The 22,525-nt window shown below is 39.2% G+C and overlaps 1 protein-coding gene across 1 annotated transcript in view; it reads right to left on the bottom strand.

The window, feature by feature from the left end:
- Positions 1–22,525, bottom strand: part of LOC109406410 (fatty acyl-CoA reductase wat-like) — a 68,763-nt gene that overhangs the window by 24,787 nt on the left and 21,451 nt on the right. The window contains 2 exon segments of the mRNA XM_062853663.1: positions 4,285–4,549; positions 4,622–4,958. Of these exon segments, the coding sequence (XP_062709647.1) occupies positions 4,285–4,549; positions 4,622–4,958 (602 nt within the window).

The raw sequence follows: 22,525 nt of genomic DNA, 5'->3' as shown, positions 1-22,525 counted from the left end.
GATTGCTTTGTTATTGGTTTGGCCGTGTTGCTAGTTTGTTGGATTGACACGTGATACCTATATTTAAAATCATTGTATTTTTCTATTCAAGTTTAATGAACTTAAAAATGATAGCATTCAAATGTTAATCAACCTTAAGTGGCTCCAATGTCTGGATATTGATTAATACCATTGATTTGGTGCATTTTTTTTAATTTGTTCCACTATTAACCCTAAAAGGGATACCTTCATGGCCTCAGTTTCGTCACCTCGCTGAGTGTGTTCCATCAAAGACGAGCTCTGAAAGGCGCCTGGGGTCCAATGGACCCCAGGTATCCCTTTTAGGGTTAATGAAAGAACTTTTCATTTGAAATCAATTTTACGTGCACGTTATGCTATTCCAATTGCTAATAATGATTTACGATGCGAAATATGCATACAAATTTTAATCGTTAACTTTAAATCAAATGATAGATTTTGAATAAAGAAAAGTAGCAGCTCTGGATTGCCATCGTCAACGAAATCGAACGAAAAAAATAACAAGGCAGGCGAATTTCTATTATCACATCCTATCCTTCGAAAAATCTAAATTTTGCGATAATAAAGTAGGCTATATTTGTAGTTCGCTGTCAATTTTTTGGATCAATCTGTCATAGGAGAACAAAGATACAGAATGCCTAATTTGACTATTTTGTACGAAAATTCGCTTTCACTGCAAGTTGTATGAACACGGCTGTACGGAGTTACGAACAGCATTTTGTCGCCTAAAATCTTGAAGTAACGTTAGAAGTTCAAATTCGCGTAGGGCAGCGTCCAGCTGTTGGTTCCATACCAGGCTGGATTGTTTCAACCCCTGCATGGCTTTCTTCAGTCTACAGACTTTCATCGGCTCCACGGTGAATTCTTTGCACTGCTTCACGTATATAGCTTCTTCATCCAGTGTGCCTTGTAGGAAGGCAGTTACAGCATCCATCCGGTCTTTCTCCAAATCGTGCTTTGCCGCTTTCGTCATCAGTTATCGAATTGTTGAGTATCTCATTACTGGAACGTAAACGTTCTCGAAATCGATTCCTGGGCTCTGCGAACATCCCTAGACAATCAAGCAAGCCTTGTACTGCTCGATCTGACCATCAACGACTCGTTTGGTGGTAAACGCTCACTTATTCCGAATGACCTTTCGCTCCTTCGAAATTTCTTGACGCTCCCATATTCCATTGGTCTCGTGGGTTTCGATCAACAACCGTACAGCTTCTATCCAAAGGTCCCGGTCCGGTCGCTACAATACCTGCTGTACATCACCAATGGCAAATATTACACACGTTGCGCACCCCATGTTGCGTTTCGTCGATCTAGGTTTGTCCGGATAATTCGCAGCGTAAAGGCCAGGTTTACTTGTTAAAGCTGGTACAGCAGTCATCCTTACGCTTGCTCGAATTCCTACGCCGGCTCGCTGCTGTCTAACACACCTTCATCTTTGCTGATTCTTAGAAGCTTCACGTCCAGTTTGTGACGTTTAGTAATCATGGGCATCCATGTACGCTTCGGTTGTTTGAAAATGTTCTAACCGAATCGAAATAAACTGGTACAGCAAACTGATCCGCCGAAAGATTCCGTCATCTTGAAAAACCTCTTTAAGTTTGCTCCTAGTCTATTTTGCGTCCGTTGCGTCCATGACCAAGCTATAGTTGGTCTTTTCCACAATAAGGCAGATATGGTGGACAACGCCTTCCACCTATCCACGAATTTGCCTTGGCACAACTTCACCGAGCTCCAAGTGCCTATCTGGTTACGGGTCATCTTCATCGAGAAAGCCCTTTAAACTTCTCAAATTCTTCAACGTCAATGCAACACTGCTTCCGGCGATCCACGTGACTCGGCGATCCAAAACCACTACGCTTGATTCTGATCCTGTTCCACTTCCAGCTTCTATGCCTCAATCGAGATTCACCATCATGAAAAGAGCTGTACTGATGCCTCAGAAAATCTACGTTTAAAACAGAACTGTTTGAAAATCTTCTGGCTATGATGTCGCGTTTCGGGATGGACCAATGAAGCAAACTTTTCTAGCATTCGTAGCATGTAAACAGAGGCGCCAATGTATATGGACATCAACATTGTGACAGCAGTGGAGTTATGTCAAACCCACAAGGCTACGGTGGCGCTATCTGTTTATTCCATAGCGACCGTTTTGGTGATTTTAGTGGTTCATTGAAAGTCCTTCCAGTAGGTTGAGTAACGATAGTGAAATGACGCATTTTATTAAATGTCGCAATGTCATGACATCCAACAAATGGCCTGTTTAATCACGGATAATGCCTCTACTCCAACAGTTTTAGACAGTTCTCCGTGAATGTAATAAGAAACTGTGGTGTAAGTTTTACCTGTTATTTCTGATCCCATAGAAATCACCTTTTCAGACCAGCAGGCTGCATATGATCTACACACTTTGTCATCAACAATAGCTAGATCTGTTCAACAAATTTATTCGAAAATTAATGAAAATAATCTTAGCATATGACTAGTTGTTTCCAAGAGTATCTGGATACTCTCTAAATCAATCTTACCTACATATTTGGAACATGTTTTTTTTGTGTAGAAATCAAATTCTAAAATTCACGAGAAAGAAATTATTTTCTCAGAAATTTCACAGAAATAGGTATCTTCCAACAATGCCGTCTACTAGAGGCCTGAGATTTAGATAAATATTGTTGAGGTTTTCAGCTGACATTATTCTGAAGATAATTAACAGGGAAATTTGAAAATAATGAGTACCTATCAGCTTCGAAGTGTGTATAACTTTCGAGACCGTCTAAACAATAGTGAATATATCTCCATACCAATTGTTCAACTTTGGCTCTTCATAAAACAATGCATTTTCTTCGTGAATTTTAAGACCTACTCATCGTCTGCTGATTTATGAATTTGCACATTTAAACTCGATTGGATAATCTGTCAGGAAGGGAGAACCGTTCTCGTAAAACACTATTTTTAAGACATCTTATTTTTGAGCTGTCATTTTTCGGAAACCAGTGAACCGAATGAAATGAAATTTTTAATGTTCATCAACCATTTGGGCAGGAGCACCTATTTTGGGCACTTGCTGCTATAACTCAGTCAATTTTTAACCGATTGACTAGATTTTTGAGACACGATCAGATACGCACAGTATCTAGCCATGTACAGGAATTCAAGTCAATCGGGTCGAAATTGACTGAGTTATAGCAGCAAGTGCCCAAAATAGGTGCTCCTGCCCAAATGGTCCCAGACCCATTGATACTTGATACGACATTATAAAATGTAATATTTCCTCATGACGTATAAAGTTACACCGGTTTGACATTTTTACCCATGCAAAGGAAAATAAGTCCAATTTACAATAGTATACAAAAATTACTAAATGTCCTTTAATCCAAATAGACTCTAATATATCTTATCAGAGATATCTCGAGAACAGAAGTTTAAAATATTTGAATATCAAAACTAAAATTTAATAACATCGACGTAAAAAAAATACATTTTTTTGAGAAAGATCCAAAAAGTGTCACTCCATAATAACTTTTTTCAACGTTCAATACGAATCTATGTTTTAATATCTTGTGAAGCATTAATATTTTGCTAGTAAACGTTCAAAATTTCATTCATTTCGGTTCACTGGTTTCCGAGATTGGGTGACAATGGGTATTATCGGTAGGTTTGTTCTCTTCGTCATGGGGGGTTTTTGTCAGCCAAATTCCTTCAAACTTGGCCATATAATTCAGCTTAGTTAGGAAGGATTTGAGAACCAACTCTGATTTCAATAGATTTAAAAAAAAAACCACAGACGAAGAGAACAAAACGACTGAGAATAGGCAATTCCTCCTATTACAGTTCAATAATATGTTGTTATAAAAATAATGTTTTACGAGAACAGTTCTAGCTTCGTGAAAGATTTACCAATAGAGCTCAAATTTGTACCAATGATGCACATTTAATAGGTTGTCAAACTCAAAATTTGAGTTTTTGATGCACTCTATGAAAAGTTACAGCATGTTGAACATTTTTGTGAGAGAAAAAAAGTTGCTTATCCCAAACATTTTGACCACCCACTGTGTGAACCCTACCTGTGAAAAAAAAATCATTGGATTCTGAGAACCTTGGTACCAATTTGTACAATAATAAAAAAAATCCTTAACTTAAAGTTTTTGGCTTTCAAGATATTTTGCATAAACTATGTGCATGTTGCTTAACAAAAAGTTATGCCAATAAATCAAACCGACTGTGTTCGTTCCAATAGAAGTGACCTTCAAAATAAAATCATTTACTTACTAATGGATGGTCGAACGACGGCAATCGGAAGCAACTCGCCAAACTGACGCACGATGTCCTCCGTGAGGGCTTTGGTGTACACGTAGGTGTTCGGCCACGGGTGAATGAACTCGTTGATCGTCTTGTTGATGTGATCCTCAAAGTGCTCATCCATAGCCTCCACCAGCTGGATCATCTTCTCCGGGTCCGACGGAGGTGGGTAGAACTCCTCCTTGATGGTTTCTTCCGGACAGTTGGAGTACGCCGTCGAGATGTAGATGAAGAGCTGATTCGGAAGATATAGATAATCGTTGCATAAATCAAATCCGTTGAGGTTTGATTCAAAAGCTAGTTTTACCTCTAGATTGATGATTTTCTCGCAGATCCGCAGCAGATCCCGGGTGCCCCGTACGTTGACCTCGATAGCCTTCTTCAGGGCCTGATCGAAGCGGACGTCAGACGCCGCGTGGAACACAATCTGTGCGTTTTTGACGATGTAGTCGATAGATTCCTCCGACAGCCCCACACCCGGATGCTGAAGGTCCGCATCCAGTATCTTGACCCGATCCATGAAGGTCGGGTAGTTTTTCTTCAGGTTCATGAACACCACACTGCCAAACAGTTCGTCGCATCGCTGCTCCAGGGTTTTGCCCTTCTTGGGCCGTGACAGCAGTATAATCTGACGGACGTCGATTCTGCAAATGGAAAGGAGGAAAGTAACGGGGCGTGTTAGTCATATTGAACGAATTCTGTTTTCCGTCAGACGATAAATTCTTGTCACAGAAGTTCGCTGGCAGTAAATAAATGTCTCCGATTGCAATCGTGACAAATCAAGCGATCATAGCTGATAGACATCCGTGTCAAGTCGTGTTAATTTATTGGAAATTCAAATAAGGAATCACGCATTTCGCATTATGCGCAAACGGCGGGATTTATTCTACCAGTAAACCACGCAGAAAATATAGATCCAGGACAGTTGGACACTGGACGGTAAGAAGTGACGCAATGTAAGCAAGAATAATTGCTAAGCAAAGTGTCTCGAGAGGAAAACCAGTGGTAAACAAATAACGTAGCACTACCGACCGGCGTCATTGACGTTGAAACCTGCGGGAACGCAATAGCTATTTACCATATCATGACTTAACGAAAAGTGACAAGGGTCCCAACTGGTTCAACTGGTTCTGGAGGCGTCCCCGCTACTGCTGTCCGGGACGACCATTTGGGTTGATGAATAATCGTTTGTTATGAATTGAGTGATTTGTATAATTTTTTTTTGCATGGAAAATTTGCATGTCAGCGAACACGATGTAAGTAGCTTCTGGAACGCGCATTGCGTGGGAATTGCATCGTATGATATGAATACAGATAGATATGCGAACATGGCATCGAATTCCACTCCCGGCATACTCACAAAATGTGAGTTCTTCCTATAGAAAGAAAGACAAGCAATGAGGAGATGGTAAGTTCTCCGTTTTGGCAAGGAAGTGGTGCAAAACGCGTGGGTTATAATTATGATTGCTATCCTAATTCGATGCTATTTGTTGAAAGTTGATTTTTGTTTCGTTTTGCAACTTTTCAATACTGCTTTGAATAATATCAATGGGCCAATTCTTCCATTGCCATCTAGCAAGAAATTCCTTTCTCCGAAGAAACTGTGCCAATGTACAGACTTGTTGTAATCCCAAAATGTCCGGCACATTGGTCGATTTTAGCACACAAGCACGATTTCATCGTTAACAAAACCAGCACACCTGATCTTCTTATTTTAAGTTTATTACTAGTAAACAAGAATTAAATAAAATATGTATTGTTGTTTGGCGTTCGTTTCTTGAGCTTTGTGCGCCTGAAGTACTCCTGCACTATTGAAGCCAGTGATGAAAATGTCATTTTGACTTACCTTAATTCAACCACATCCAGCTCAGTTTAGAAGCACAACCTGATAATATGGTATATGAAAAACTTGTGTGGCTATACGAGTTCTACAAGAAAGTCACGGTAAAAGCGCTTTTCAATGTTTAAGGTAAATGTCACGGACTACCTTCGGAAAATGCCAATTGATATGCATCATGAATATCATTGGCATTTTTCGAAGGTAGTCCATGACATTTATCTTAAATATTCGAAAAAGATAGGCTTTTCCGTGACATTCTCAGGTTGAACTTCTAAAATGAGCTGGATGTGGTTGGATTTAGATATGACGAAATGACGTTTCCAGCACTGGTTGAAGCGAGATTTCAAGACGTTTGTCCTTAACCTTCCGTAACTCGCGCGGTTGACTACCTGCGTCAGCACCACGCTAATGCTGAGTACAAAGAGCGAGATTTTTTCAACGTGTTGTACAAAATACAACAGCGCGATCGCTCGTGGGTTAAAAGAGCATGGTGGCGAAATGTACAGTGTATCAAACAATTGTCCGTACATAAATTTTTTTGTCAAAATAATTTTTCATTCAAATATTTATAACTTTTTTATGCGTCAACCAAAAACGCTGAAATTTTGACCAATCATGACCGAAATATTAAAGCTCCATTGGTAAAATTTTGAGCGAGATCGAATAAGTTTTCTGAAAGTTATAAAACTTTTAGTAAAACTTATAAGATTTTTGAACACATTTTTTAAACTTTATATCTCAATATGTACTCGAAGATTTTTTTCAATTTTTTATGTGTTACATCTTAAACCTAAGGCTTTCATATGCAGCTAAGTTTGAGGTTTAATATTCACTACAAAAAATATGAAAAATCTGCTTATGCAGCTGACGATGTTTAAAATTTTATTATACTTACACTACACAACGGACAACACACAGAACACCCAGTGGCCCAGCGATGAATTTTTCGTTTGACGAAAAGTTTCCACCGACTGGAGCGGGAATCGAACCCACACTCCAAGGCTTACTATACGCCTAGACGACTGCCGCCACTAACCGCACGACCACGAAGCCCACAAATGTTTTCTAGTCTTCTAGTCAAATGTTTTCAATCATTTATTTTGCATCTAGTCATGTTTAAAACGATTTCAATCCACTAGAGCTCTCTTCAAATGAGAATCGATTCCTTGTCATTTGAATGAATTGTCATTCAAATGACAAACTGGCGACAAAACACGAATAGCCTGGAAAAATCCCGCGTAAAAAATAATCGGATGGCGGGTCAAATTTTATCAAATGTTGGACCACTTTTGGACCCAAATCGGATAACAGTAGGGTCTCACGGTGTGCCAAAAACCGTTATTAACAAATAAAAATGTCCACCCAAATGGCACCCGGCATTCGAAAGATATACTATTCTAGTATCTCCTCTGAAAATTTGAAAATGTTTCATCGAGGGAAACTAAAGTTTTTGTGATTTGAAGATTTTGAGCTATTTCTAAAGGATTTTCTTATATGAGTAAATATGCTCGCACGGTGTGCCTGATACCACTATTTACTAATGAAAATGTACTACAAACTAACACCCGGCATTCGAAAGATATACTATTCTAGTATCTCCTCCAAAAATTTGAAAATGTTTTATCGAGGAAAACCAAAGTTTTTACTGTTTGAAGATTTTCCTCTATTTTCATAGAATTAGCTCATATATGGAAATATTGCTCTTCATATCATACACAAATAATAACACTGCTCAACAATATTAAAAAAAAACATCGTAATATGAGATGAGAAAAGAAGAACAGAGTTTTGTAACCCTATAAGTGTCATAGTGGAAGAATTTCCGAAAAATATTGGAATGGGACTTAACAGTTCAAGACCGGAGTTTGAATTGAGAACTTGGGGTGTTCAATTGATATACGCATTAGAGTTTCTAGGATCCCAAACCCCTATTATTTTTTCTTAACCCAAAACGTTAACTAGTTTTGAACGGTGTCATGAGTTTCACATATTCTAAAAGTACAATAAATATTCAAGCAACTTCTCTGAAAATTTCAATTATCGTAGTTTGAGAATCTATTAATGTTTCATAGTTCTACCTGCTACTCGAATACAAATAAAAAATGTGGCATGCCGTGAGCGTTGATTACATAAACTTTCTAAGAGTTTGACATCCGGTTTTTATTTTGTTTTCAAGCACGTTATAAATATGTTGGTATCTTGTCGGTGAATTTGAAAATGTTTCATGGTGAAACGAGAGTTAAAGTGAATTAACAGCCCAAGGTTATAGTATTCCTAGGAAACTTTGTAAATCGTTGGTATAATGTTCAAGGTATTGAACCTTTGAAAGTAAATCTAAATGCTAATCATTTTACTTGCCAGCTTTTATACGCCATGTTACTAACGTGTTTTCCGTGAATTTAGAAATTTTACATTTGAATGATCATCAGTAACAACAATTTTAAGTTTTGATTTCAATTTCATTGGAGATATCAATACTATCACTTTATCTATAAACACGTTAAAACACCTACTGAGCTTTGTAGCAGTATCGCAAAAAATGTGCCGTTCACTCGTTGCAACGCTTTTTAGTTGCAAATCCGCTAATTGCAAAATTTGACAAGTTTTTGCAATCAAAAAGCAATCAAGTGTCAAATTCACAGACATTTGTATTTTATGTATTTTAGTCACAGACAAACATACATACTACTCAAATCTAAATCATCGCATGATTTAACGGTCATTTTGAAAATAACGTGAGGTTCGGACTGTGCTCGCATGTGTCATGGTGGCGCTGCTGTGCCTACATCACCTCTCAATTTTGGAGAGAAATGAACGCGACGCCGATCAATGTTTACAAAAAATGACTCCATCATGAACCTTCATTCATGTTTTATGAATGGATGAAGCCACGGGGGAGTCGTCAGCTGCAAAATTGTTACATCGAGCCGAGGGAAACAACACCTGCAAATGAATGTTTCGGATTCAGCATTATAGAGGGTGCTAGTGAGATGCCAACCGATGTTTTTGAAGCAATTTTCGTCTAAGTAATATGTCTGTTTGACTGTGCTTTAGTGTCAAAGTGACGTTGCAATTAGCGAATGACATTCGCTCGTTGCAAAGTAAACATTTTGCAAAGAGCAAACGACCACTGTATATAATCACAGTTTTAGATAAGTTAAAAAATATATATTCATTGCAAGGAATGATAAACATGAGAAATTGGAATAATATTCTATGAAGTTGCTACATTTTCAATATACTTTATCATATCTTATATTTTCAAACCACTGTAATTTGCGATTGTTTCAATGAAATGTTGTCAAATTTTCAGAGAAGTTGTTTGAATGTTGTATCTTTGGAATGGTGTTTGTGCAACTTATTAATATTTGTTTATGGTTTGGAGAGCCAATGAAAGATTTTATGGCAATATTGCCATATATGAGCTAATTCTATGAAAATAGTAGAAAATCTTCAAACAGTAAAATCTTTGGATTCCCTCGATAAAACATTTTCAAATTTTTGGAGGAGATACTAGAATAGTATATCTTTCGAATGCCGGGTGTTAGTTTGGAGTACATTTTTATTTGTTAATAGTGATATCAGGCACACGAAGCGTGTTAAATTTACTCATATAAGAAAATCCTATAGAAATGGCTCAAAATCTTCAAATCACAAAAACTTTAGTTTCCCTCGATGAAAAATTTTCAAATTTTCAGAGGAGATACTAGAATAGTATATCTTTCGAATGCCGGGTGCCATTTGGGTGGACATTTTTATTTGTTAATAACGTTTTTTGGCACACCGTGGTCTATGTTGGGTTTGATGGCAAAAATAAAAATAGGTCAATGATAAGTTTATGTCGGATTATACGTCATCAATTGCGAACAAAACTGGGATCAATCAACAATTGGCGAGAATCGTCCAACATTAGGATGAGCTAGCTAAAGGTAGCGTTTAACATTTGGGTAAGACTCCCCATATAAATCGACAATGATTTTTCTTAAGGGCCTAACTGACTTGATCGATTTCTCTTCGTCGACTCTCTCTTTCGCTAATAACTTGATCAAAACAAACAAAATCATTATTCTTTTTGTTTCTAGAGCAAGATGTAGTCGTCGTCTTCGCATTTCAACCAAAAATCTTTTGAAAATTTAATACACTTTTCGTAATAACACAAAGCAAGGGTCGAGATGTGATGTGATCAGTGTCGAAATGTTCTATTTTCTCTTAGAAAACGGAATTTAGGGGAATACAAATTAAATGGGAAGTTGAAGGAGTAAGTGGATCTACGCGTTATGGATATTTTTCAACTAAAGTGGAAAAACAAACGAAAACAAAAATACCAGTACTAATTGTTCAACAATTGGCGAATCACCCTATAATCCCATCAATAAATTTCCGAGGGATCTCTGGTATTTCTGAGGGATTTCTGAAGGAGTTCTTACAGATAATTACATAAAAGAATTTTTCCTGAAGGAAATCCTGCAGAAACAATAAACATCCTGGAAAAAAGTTTTAGAGAACTTCTTTATGAAATGAACTTCTTGAAAGAATCTTTGAAAAAATATCAGAAAGAACAGGAGAACCCTCTACAGGTATTCATAGAAGGATGTCAATTTCTTTGATAATTTCTGTAGAAATTGTTGAGACAATCTTTGGAGAAATTTCTAAAGCACCAGCGGATAAATGAAAAAAATACCTGAAGTAAGGTCTGAATAAACCTTAAGCAATTCCTGGAGGAATACCTGGAGAAGCCTCTGGAGGAACTTTCAGAATCAGTGTTGTTCTAGTGAAAATTTTGAATAAATGCATAAGGAAACTCTGGAGATATTTTAACAATAATTCCTGAAAGAGATCCAGGAGAAAATCTGCATTTCTAAAGCAAAAAAAAAATGACTCTTCAATAGTATACGATTCTCTGATTTTTTCCTGGAATGGCATCGTTTGAAGTAATCTTTGGCAGAACTCCTTGAGAAAAGTTGGAGAATTTTCTAGAATTCTCGAGATTTGTTGGGAAATTCTTACAGAAATGTTTGAAGAACTACATGAAAGAATACAGGCACACAATTACGTAGCAATTCTTGACGGAATTCCCTGAATAATCGCCAGAGGAATCCTAGGAAGAATATATGAACAAAACTTGCTTGAATATTCTTGGGTCGTGGTTCATTCGCCTTTTCCAAGTCCCGTCTTCCATCTGCACTCCGCCGTAGATGGTACGCAACACCTTCCGTTCGAAAACTCCAAGGTCCTCTGCACGTAGGGTCCATGCTTCATGCCCATAGAGGACTACCAGTCTAATCTTCGTGTAACGGCGAACTTTGTTCGATCGTAGAGTACTGCGGAGTCCAAAGTAACCTCGATTTCTTTCCACAATTCGCTTCTGAATTTCTCTGCTGGTGTCATTTTTGGCGGTCACCAGTGAGCCCAAGTACACGATTTCATCACCGTCTATAGAAATTCGGAGTGGCGGATGCGGTTATTCCTCCCTAGAGCCCTTTGCCATCATGTACTTTGTCTTCGACATTATTTACTAATCCGATTCGCCTGGCTTCATACTTTAGTCATCCAACAGCAACTACGAAAGACCATAACCCTGCCGTAACCCTCTGGGAGATTCGAAGGGATTTGAGAATGCCCTTAATACTCGAACTACGCACATCACTCGATCCATCGTCGTCTTGAACAATCATATTAGTTTATCCGAGAATCCGATCGAGAGTGTCAGAATGCTCGTTTTCTCTAGATAGTTTTTGTATTTTTTTTTCTTCACTAAGATTATCAAAATACAAGGTTTGACATGATCTGACAATGTAAAAAAAAACGGACTGTCATAAAAATCGAAAACCTTTCAAGAAATCCTAATTATCAATAAATTAAGCTGACAAATCTGCATGTTCTCACTTCAAAAAAGTAACCTCAGAATCTCCCACACCCCCGCACCACCATCGTCGTCACAAGTTCAATGAACAAAAGCCCATTCACTGCGGCGGCGAACTGGTTTTCTCTCATTGTGCACCATCCAGCAATAAGACAATCATATTCGCACAAAAAAATGCGAACAAAGTGCCGGTTTTTGACCACCGCGACTAATTTAATGATCCTGTGGTATGAACCTAACCCAGACAAAAAAGTTTGACTTCATTGTTGTTGCACATCTCTTAACTTTTCGGTGTTTCTATCCAGAATTAGCCGGAAGCAATAAGGCGCGCGATCATCCAAGCGGACTGGTTATCCTTTGGCGGTGTACTTTACCTCTTCATCAGACGGTGACGACGATGACGACCGACGACCGCAATAGAAATTGATCGTGATCATGAACTTGGATCGTGGTTTGTACTGGGTTGTTATTTCCCTATACCTTCCCCTAGATACCGTATTGGCAGGCAGGGGGAGTCCAGCAGAGAGACGTCGTTCATTTGTCAATTAAACGGAAAATCAATTATCAACTGTGGATAGGAGTAAATATTTGCGGCTTTTAGTATCACCGGATGATGAGATCATTTGCGTTCTGGAGAGCGTGTGGATTATTGGAGCACTTTTGTGGGAATAAATTAAACTTGCAATCAGTGATTGCCAGGCAAGTGGTTATGATTATGGGATATTTCCTGGTCGTTTGAGACTGAGCTGGGATAGCACTGAAGTGCGAATTTTCACATCCCATTGGTGATTGTAATTTCACGTGGCAGATGGGTACCAGATGTTTTGCAATGACTAATCTGCTGAACTGGAATAGTACATCCGGTAAATGCTTGCATGTTAGATGAAATGGATTTGTTTCATGAACCGAAATTTTCTCTGTCCTTAGAAGAAGAGCCATATATACAAATTTATCCAATTATATAGATTTTAGAGCATTTGTATATATTGCGTATTATGTAGGATATAGTTTACTGGGCTTATGGATAATTTGTATTTGTATGAGGTCTCCATTTAGCCTAGTGGTTAAGGCTATGGAACGCATATCCGGAGACGGCAGGTTCGATTCCCGTTCCAGTCGGGAAAATTTTCTCGACTCCCTGGGGCATAGTGTATCATTGTTCTTGCCTCACAATATACGAATTCATGCAATGGCAGGCATAGAAAGCCCTTCAATTAATAACTGTGGAAGTGCTCAAGGAACACTAAGTTGAAGTGAGGCAGGCCAAGTCCCAGTTGGGACGTCGAGCCATAAAGAAGAAGCAGAAGAAGATGAGATTACACATTTCCATATGGATTTTGCATGGGATTCATTTTTTTTTTTCAAAATGAAGTACAGATGTTTAAAAAAATCGTCTGGCATCCCTAGTCCTATGTGTCATATTGTTGATGATTGAAATTCAAATATTGACAAAAAAAAATTAAATTGTGTGACTACTTCGTTTCAAAATATTTTGTGAGATTTGATAGTCAGCCATGAAACCAAAATTCGATTATAGTTTCACAAAGACTTATAGCCAAGAATCCCCGTTAGCATTATCAATCACAGTTGATTCCCATACATTTGGTAAGTAGTTCCAGAAACTAGAGATATTTATTTTCGTGAAGACTTTTGAAAGCTGAAAAATAATATTTATTTATGTCGTTAATCTAATCCAATAAATCAAATCTTGGAGCAATTTCAGATGAAATGCGTTTCAATTTTTGTACATAAAATTTTAAACTTTTAAAAACTTAAACTTACAAATGTAAAATTTTTTGGTCAATTGGCAGAAATTTTGAAGCAGTTTTTAGTTAAACTACGAATCAAATCAGACGACCACTATTTCATGTAATTTTTAAGAAGTATGCTGAACTATTGAATTATTTTTTCATCAACAATTATTTATAAAGAATAATATTTTCATCAAGGAAATTCCTCTGGGAATTCAGCTGGGTAATCTCTAATTTTTCAAAAAAAAAAAAATCAAAAACAGACTGCTTCTAGAGTATTACATAGGTTTTTTGTCTGAAATTCTTTTCAGAAATTCTTTTGAACTGTAAACAGTGCTTCATCCATAATTTTCCGCAGACTTTTCTAAAGATTTGGCCAAGCCTGTTAAGATCTCCACAGTTGTCTCTCCAGAATCTCCACGGGTATTTCTTCAGGATTTCATCAAAAATACCTTCAAAAGCTTCTCAGGAATTCTTCTAGGTGTTCCTCGGATATTTCACCTAGAGTACCTCAGGAATTCTTTCAGTTCCTCGGGAATTCCTCTAGGAGTTTGTCGATTTTTTTTTTCAGGACAGCCTCGGAAATTCCTGTAAGAGTTCCTCGGGAATTCATCCTGCAGCTCTTTGGAAATTAGAATTATTTTAAGAGTTCCTCGGGAATTCCTCCAGGAGTTCCTCAGTAATTACTCCAGCAGTTCCTCGAATATTCTCCAGGAGTTCCACGGGAATTCCTCCAGAAGCTCCTACAGAACACCTTTAAGAATTCATCGAGAATTTCTTCAAGGAGTTCTACGGGAATTCCTCTGGAGCTCCTTGGGAATTCCTTTAAGGGATCCCCAGTTAATCCTGCAAGAGATCCTCGGAAATTCTCCCATAAGTTCCTCGGGAATTCCTCCAGGAGTTCCTCGGGAGTTTATTCTGGAGTTCCAAGGGAATTTCTCCGAGAGTTCTTCGGGAATTTCTACTGAAGTTCCTCGAGAATTCTTTTATGGATTCCTCAGGAATTCCTCAAAAAAAATTTCCAGGAGTTCCTCAAGAAGTCCTACATGAATTCCTCAAAAGTTTCTCCAGCAGTTTCCAGAAAATTCCTTCATGTATGCCTCGGGAATTTCTCCTGGAGTTTTTTAGGATTCCTCCGAGAGTTACTCCGGAATTCTTTCACAGTTCATCGATAATTTCTTCACGAGTTCATTGAGAATTCCTCCAGAAGTTCCTCGAGAATTCTTTCAAGAAGTTCCTCGGGAATTCCTCTGGAGCTCCTTGGGAATTCCTCTAGAAATTCCTCGGGAATTCCTTTTCTCCAAGTTCCTCGGAAATTCTCCCAGAAGTTCTTCTGGAATTCCACTAAGAAGTTCCTCAGGAATTCTACTAAGAGAATTCATCCAGGAGTTCCTCGGGAATTCATTCTGGAGTTCCAAGGGTATTTCTCCGGGAGTTTCTCGGGAATTTCTACTGAAGTTCCTCGAGAATTCTTTTACGGGTTCCTCAGGAATTCCTAAAAAAAAATTCCAGGGGTTTCTCAAGAAGTCCTACGTAAATTTCTCGAAAGTTTCTCCAGCAGTTCCTCGAGAATCTCTCCAGCAGTTCCCAGAAAATTCCTTCATGTATGCCTCGGCAATTTCTCCTGGAGTTTTTAGGATTCCTCCAGGAGTTTCTCGGGAATTCTTTCAAAGTTCATCGATAATTTCTTCACGAGTTCATTGGGAATTCCTCCAGAAGTTCCTCGAGGATTCCTTCAAGAAGTTCCTCGGGAATTCCTTTTCTCCAACTTCCCTGGAAATTCTCCCAGAAGTTTTTCTGGAATTTCACTATAGAATTCAGGAATACTACTAAGAGAATTCATCTAGGAGTTCCTCGGGAATTCATTCTGGAGTTCAAAGGGAATTTCTCCGGCAGTTCCTCGGAAATTACTTCAGAAGTTCCTCGAGAATTCCTTTACGTGTTCCTAGAGAATTCTTTTAAGAGTTCCTCGGAAATTCCTCCTGGAGTTCCACGAAAATTCTTCCAGGAGTTCCTCGGGAAATTCCACATGAATTCGTCAGAATTTCGTCGGATTTTCTCCAGAAGTTCCTCGGGAATTCCTCCAGGAGTTTGCCAACTACTGTTTTAGGAGTTCCTCAGGAATTCCTTGAGAATTACTCTATGAGATCCTCTAGAATTTCCATAGGAGTTCCTAGAAAATCCCTTGCAAAATTACTCCATGTATTCCTCGGAATTCTTCTAGGAGTTCCTTGGGAATTCCTCCTGGTGCTCATCAGATTTTTTCCAGCAGTGTTTTGGGAATCCTCTAGGAGTTACTCGGGAATTCTTCTTGAGTTCCTCGGAAATTCTTCAAGATATTCTCGGGTATGCCTCTAGGAGTTTCGGAAATTCTTCCAGGAGTTTTTTGATAATTATAATTCTCAAAGGAGGTTTTTTCTAGGAACTCCTTGGAAATTCTTCCAGAAGTTCATCTAGAATCCCTCTAGCATTTTCTCTGGAATTCTTCCCAAAGATTCTCGGAATTTTTTTTGGAGTTTACCAGAAATTCATCTAGATATATCCCAGGAAACTTCTTGAGTAGGTTTTCTGAGGATCAAGAGGAATTACCGTGGAACTTCCGGAAAAGAACCTCGAGAAACTATGAAGATTCGCTCGTGGAATTCTTGTAGGGATTCCCGAGAAACATGTAAATCCTCAGGAAATTCCTGAGGAATCCCAAGAGGAATTCCCAAGGAACTCCTGGAGGTTTTCCCGAGAAACTTTTTAGAGAATTCCTGAAGGAATTCTCGATGAACTTCCAGAATTCCCGAGAAACTCCTGCAAGAATTCCCTAAGAAATTCCGGAGGATCTCTTGAAGGAATTCCTGAGGATCCTTGGATGAATTCTAAAGGAACTCCTGGAAGAATTGTTGAGGATCTTTTGGAGAAATTCTCGTCGGTTTTCTGAAGGATCTCCATGGATCTCTTGGGTGAATTTCCGAGAAGCTCATGGAGTATTTTTCGATGATCATCTGAAGGAGATCTAGGGGATCTCCTGGAGAAATTCTCGTGGAACTCCTGGAAGAATTACCGAGGAGCTCCGCGAGGAATTTCCGAAAAACTCCTGGAGTAATTCCCGAGCAACTCCTGGAGGAATGTACGAGAATCTCCTGGAGGAACTCCCTAAGGGCTCCTGCGGGAATTCTGGACGATCTCCTAGAGGGATTCCCGATAAAATCCTAGAGGAATTCCCCAGAAACTCCTGTACGAGTTTCTGGAGGAATTTCCAGAGAACTTCTGGAAAAAAGCCGAGGAGCTTCTGAAAAAAATCTCGGGAAACTTCCAAAGGAATTCTCGCCAAACCTATAGAGAAAATCCCGAGGAACTTTTGGAGGAATTCCCAAGGATTTTCAGGAGGAATTCTGTAGGAATTCCCGAAGATTGCCTGGGGGAATTTCCGATGAATTCCTGGTATAATTCCCGAGGATCTACAGGAGGATTTCCCGACAAACTTTTAAAAGAATGCATGAAGGGATTCCCGACGAGACTCTGGAGGAATTCCCGATAAACTTCCGGAAAAAAATCCCGAGGAACTCCGACAGTAATTCCCAAGGAACTTCTGTAAAAATTGCCGAGTACTTCCTGGAGGATCTCCAAGGATCTTCCGGATGAATTCTCGACAATCTTCTGAATGATTTTTCGAGGATCTTCTGGAGGAGCTCCCGAAGATCTCCAGGTGGAATATCTTAAGAACTCCTAGAGGAATCCCCGATGAACTCCCAGAGAAGATCCCGAAGAACTTTTGGAGGAATTTCCTAAGAGCTCCTTGAGGAATTCCCGAGGAAGTCCTGGAGGAATTGTCGCGAAACTCCTGTAGAATTTTTCTAGGAACTCATGGAGGAACTTGTAGAGAAATTCATGGGAATTCTTGGGAAACTCAATTCCTCAAGAAATTCTCGGGAAACTTATGATAGAATTCCAGAGGAACTCCTAGAACTTCTGTAGGAATTCCTGAGGATCGCCTGGAGGAATTCCTGAGGGTCTTTTCGAGGAACTCCCGAGGATCTCCAGGAGGATTTGCTGAAGATCTTCTGCAGGAATTCCCGAGGAACTCCTGGGGGAATTTTCGAGGACCACTTGGGGGAATTTCCGAAGATAATCTGGAGGAATTCCCGAGAAATTCCATGATGAATTCCTAGGGAAATTTTGAAGGTATTCGCAAGGACTTCCTGGGAGAATTTCCGAGGAGTTCGCGAAGGAGTTCTTGGAGAAATTCCCGTTTTTTTTTTTGTGGAACTCGTGGAAATATATCTGAGGAACTTGTTTAGAAATTTTCGGAAAAACCCCTTTAAAATTTCCATGGAAATTCTGAAGAGAATTATGCATTATTGCTAGATGACTTCACGGTATATCCCTTCAAATCGCCGATTCTGCGTCTCGAAGCGATCTTATAAAATTCATTCTAATCTTTATAAATTGTTTAAAGGCCATTTTATAAGTTAGACCTTATGATAATCTTAGGTTTATATGGCTGAGTGTATAAAGACAAGCAAAAAGTCGAGCTCACTACAGGTTTCATACATTTTTAGTTCTCAGCACGTCGAGCTCGTCGATTGAAAAGAGGTTTTCTTCAAAACGTGAATCTAACAAAATAATAAATTACCGAATACTATGTGCCCTTCCGCAATTGTTGTTCAAATAAACCGTCACTCCCCAAGTTCTTTGTCAGCAGCCGTGTTTGTCACACTTGTCGTCATCTTGACATAGGCTCCCCAACACGAAATCCATTGCGCGTCCAAAAATCATTAGACGGCCAAAGTACTGGCCGTCCACCTGCAAGAAACAGGTACCCATGTAGTTACTGAGGAGAGATACAGAAGAAGCCTTCGCGGTGATCGTTCAACGATCTTCAGCTGACCTTCGGCAGATTAAGCCCACCGCATCCGTGCGTGGGGAACTTGTTTGTCTGCGAGCGAGGAGTCGAAGAACAGCCAAAATTTGTTGTCTGTGCCCCCCTACCCCGCTTTATCCGTCGTCGTCGTTGCGGCTATAAGGAAGATCACGTACCCACGTCCCCGCATGTCTTCAGCACTCAACTCAACTCAGATCTTCGTTCTACACACATTGAACCAAAAGTGGCACTCCACACCACCGACCGGTCAACCCGACCCGGTCCTCGACCACTTTCCGAACGAAGAACCGTGAAATATCCCCGAACAAGTGTACAACAACAGACAATTACCGATAATTGCGACGTGCGAGGTGCGCCGCGCAGCATCACCACCGACCGGCGGCAGCCACTACGCCATGCCCCGGTGGCCGCAGCAGCTATCTTCAATATTTGATCGTTTATTAGTTGAGGATTTGTGTTCGCGTATGTTTCATTTTTCCTCCTATTTTTTGCAGCTGTACGCGATTGGCACCAGCAGCAGGCCAGTACAACAGAGCTTAGCGTGTGGTTCAAGTTCAAGAATGCACACGGTCAGTGTACGTAACGTACACACTACGGCAGTCACTCGTCGATGCTAATGACTTCTGGGTTGGCGTTGGCGTGATGAATTCTCTCGGTGGAGAGTATCCTACCCTTAGCTGACCGATCTGAGCCGGGGATAGGGAGATTGTGCGAATGATTACGGGAAGGATTAAAGGGTGCATTAGATGCGGTACCATTTATATAAGAGGGCAAGGGCGTGGGGTGCACAATGATCAAGTAGTTTGCACCATGTTTCAGGTAGACACTAGAAGCAAAATCTTAGTACACGTACAAAATAATTCAAAATTGCAGATGAATATCGTTTGGAAATACAGGAGATGACCAAATAGGTTGACAAACAGTCAAAATTTGAGAATTTTTGATGCACTTTATGAAAAGTGACAGGATGCTGAAATTTTTCATGAGAGAAAAAAATTGCCTATCCCAAACATTTTGGCCACCACCTGTAAAAGAAAATCAAAATTTTTGTCAGCCTCAAGAGGGTATACAAAACTGTTCCTTCAAATATTCTCCTTGGTATTATCGTAGACATTCAGCCGGGAATTGCTCAGAAGATAACTTCAGATATTTCTTCAGGTATGTTTGTCAGGCAATTTCTCAAAAAAAAAAAAATCTAGATTTTTTTCTAGGAGTTTCCAAAGGTATCTTAAGCAGGAATTTTTATAATGGATTTCTTTAAACAGTCCTCCAAGGACTTCCTAAACATTCCGGCAGGGTTTGAGGGGATTATTCAGTGATTTTTGTGCAATTTCTGGTGAAAATTCTGAAATATCCCCGCATGAGCATCTTAACAAATACTGCAAGGTTCTCTAAAGACGTTCCAGGATATAGGGTATGTGTTCCATCATTAATCTCACACTCCCATATTCATCGTATTCGAAAACAAGCGATTACGGCACCGATTGATTCCGTTCTTTTTGTTTTCATGGGTGCTCACTTCTAACAAAAAATACAAAAATAAGAAACAAAACAAACAGCGCTTCAATCCGTTGTTTTTCGTAGGATGAAAATGGGAGCCACATGCTTAAGAAGGGAACCAATGCCCTACTTCTGATCGAACGGCAAGAGCAATTTGAACAAAGAACTTCTCCAAAAATCACTTAAATAATTTCACAAAGTATTCTTGGGGAACCTTCATATTACAGAAGAATTTACAATGTAGGATTTGTAAAGAATCTTTTAGAAGAATTTCTGAAAGAAAAATCCATGGAAGAACTTTTTTAGAAATTCCTCTCTGAAATTTCTAAAACAATCCCTGATTTCTCTCAAAGAAACTTCAGAAGGAATCCCAGCAAACAATAAAAAAAAACTTAAAGGAATCTAAAGAAACCTTCAGTAGAACTTTATAAGGTTCCGATTTTCTGAAAGTCCTCACTAAAAAAGTAAGGAAAATGCATTTGGTTACTCAAATTGATGGACCCCCTGTTAGTTAGAGCCACAACAATTTCTGCAGACCCCTCGATTTTGGTCAAATGGTGACTCATTTCAACCATTATAACTCGAAAGTTTCTCCAAAAACCACCTCAAAACAAAATGTTGTTGAAAAGAGGATAGATAGAGCTACTATTTACAACTAGTTTATTTGTGGACGCAGTACCCAGTAAACATTTTGGTCTGTATAGTTTAAAATGCACAAAACTGCTATATACGTACCAAAGTGGAGGCCATATACATACTTCTGACGATTAATCACGAACTCACCGAAACAGTAATACGATGCCCTAAATTATCAATGAATATGATTTTCTATGGCTAGATTTACGATGTACCAAATTGTCTACAAAAAAAAAGTAACAAGGCTATCACCTGGCCTCGAACATAGAACCTTGAGATCCAGAGTCTGATGCTATACCACTGTACTAATCATTACTACATGGAAAAAGAGAAAAACTTGGATAATATAAACTCAACCTAGCTAGACCACTAGCGTGATGACTCCTAGACAATTCTGTCTAAGTCACTGTGATTCCGTTCGTTACTTCTCTGACATAGTTTATCACATAATGGTTTGGCAGTTTATACGATGTATTATGCTTTTGGTCGAAATCCGAAGTGACCGAACGTGCGAAAATTGATTTTTTACCTACTTAGAAATGTCGCAACTCAATTTGGATTAGTGCATATTGTAGCTCTTAATTAGCTTAATGATGCGCAACAGAAAAACTAGATTCAAATTTACTTCGCAGCTGCATCTTCGCATGTGCTTCATGCGACGACTTCGATTTGGTGGTGCGACGATAATATAGCGAGTATGAATAACGCTCAATACAACGTGTCTTGTTTACATCCGCAATCGTCGTCGTCGTCGTCGTCGTCGCTGTAAACATTACCAATTAATACCTTTAAAATCGTAATCCAGAATTTAGATTGCTGCTATAATCCCAGCGTTTAGTTCAGCACGGGGAAAACCAACGGATGTTGCCATCTGCATTCTAGAACCGTTTCCGACCTGCCCCACAGAAGCTCTTTTAGAAAGAAAAGGTAAGTCACAGCCCGCACAGTTCCGCAAAGTGATAATTGAGGATTGCGGAGGGCGCTTACCGTCTCACCGATTTTGTTAGTGGAACCTAGTGGAACAGCAGTTTTAGTGGCATTCCCGTGGCATTTTCCGCAGAAGAGCCGGCTCTTAACGGCATGAAAGAGGCTAACCGATTCTATGCCAACCTACAAAATGCGAGATTTCTATCATAAATTTAGGATGACCGCGGGATTGACGTTTTTTATTCGTACTAAGTAAGACAGTGGTTAACTTCTGACGAATAGTTGCTTCGAGAATGACTACTCCGTGTTCAACATCTACAAATTACATCTTGCAGCAGAAGCCACATTTAAACCAGCATTAGCTTTCCACCACGGAATGAAGTTTGTGTGATTATTTTTACTAAGTGGCTGTGATTCTGTTCGGTCCAATCGTATCCGAATATACGATCAATCAGATCTATATCACTTGAGCAATTTTGAATCGCATTAGTTACGATCAGGTTTGTTTTCAAAATAAATCGTCGTAAATGGATCGCAGTCATGACTTAAATACAATTTGAATTGTCGTGTTTGCGGCAGAATTTAGTATTGTTTACGAATATGATTTATGCTGAAAAAAAGTACGATTTCGTATACACATTCTTATGCGATGTGTGGTTTACTGGGCGAACATCGACTCGGATCATTATCTTATAGCCGCTAAAATTCGGGCGCGATTATCTAGCGTCACGAGTTCAAGAAACAACAGGACGATGCGTTTCAATATCCAGCGATTGTCAGCCGAAGGGGTTGCTGCACAGTACCATCAGAGGCTAGACGAG

This window comes from Aedes albopictus, chromosome 2 (assembly GCF_035046485.1).
Source record: "Aedes albopictus strain Foshan chromosome 2, AalbF5, whole genome shotgun sequence".
Classification (NCBI taxonomy): domain Eukaryota; kingdom Metazoa; phylum Arthropoda; class Insecta; order Diptera; family Culicidae; genus Aedes; species Aedes albopictus.
This window is presented reverse-complemented; position numbering and strand designations above follow the sequence as displayed.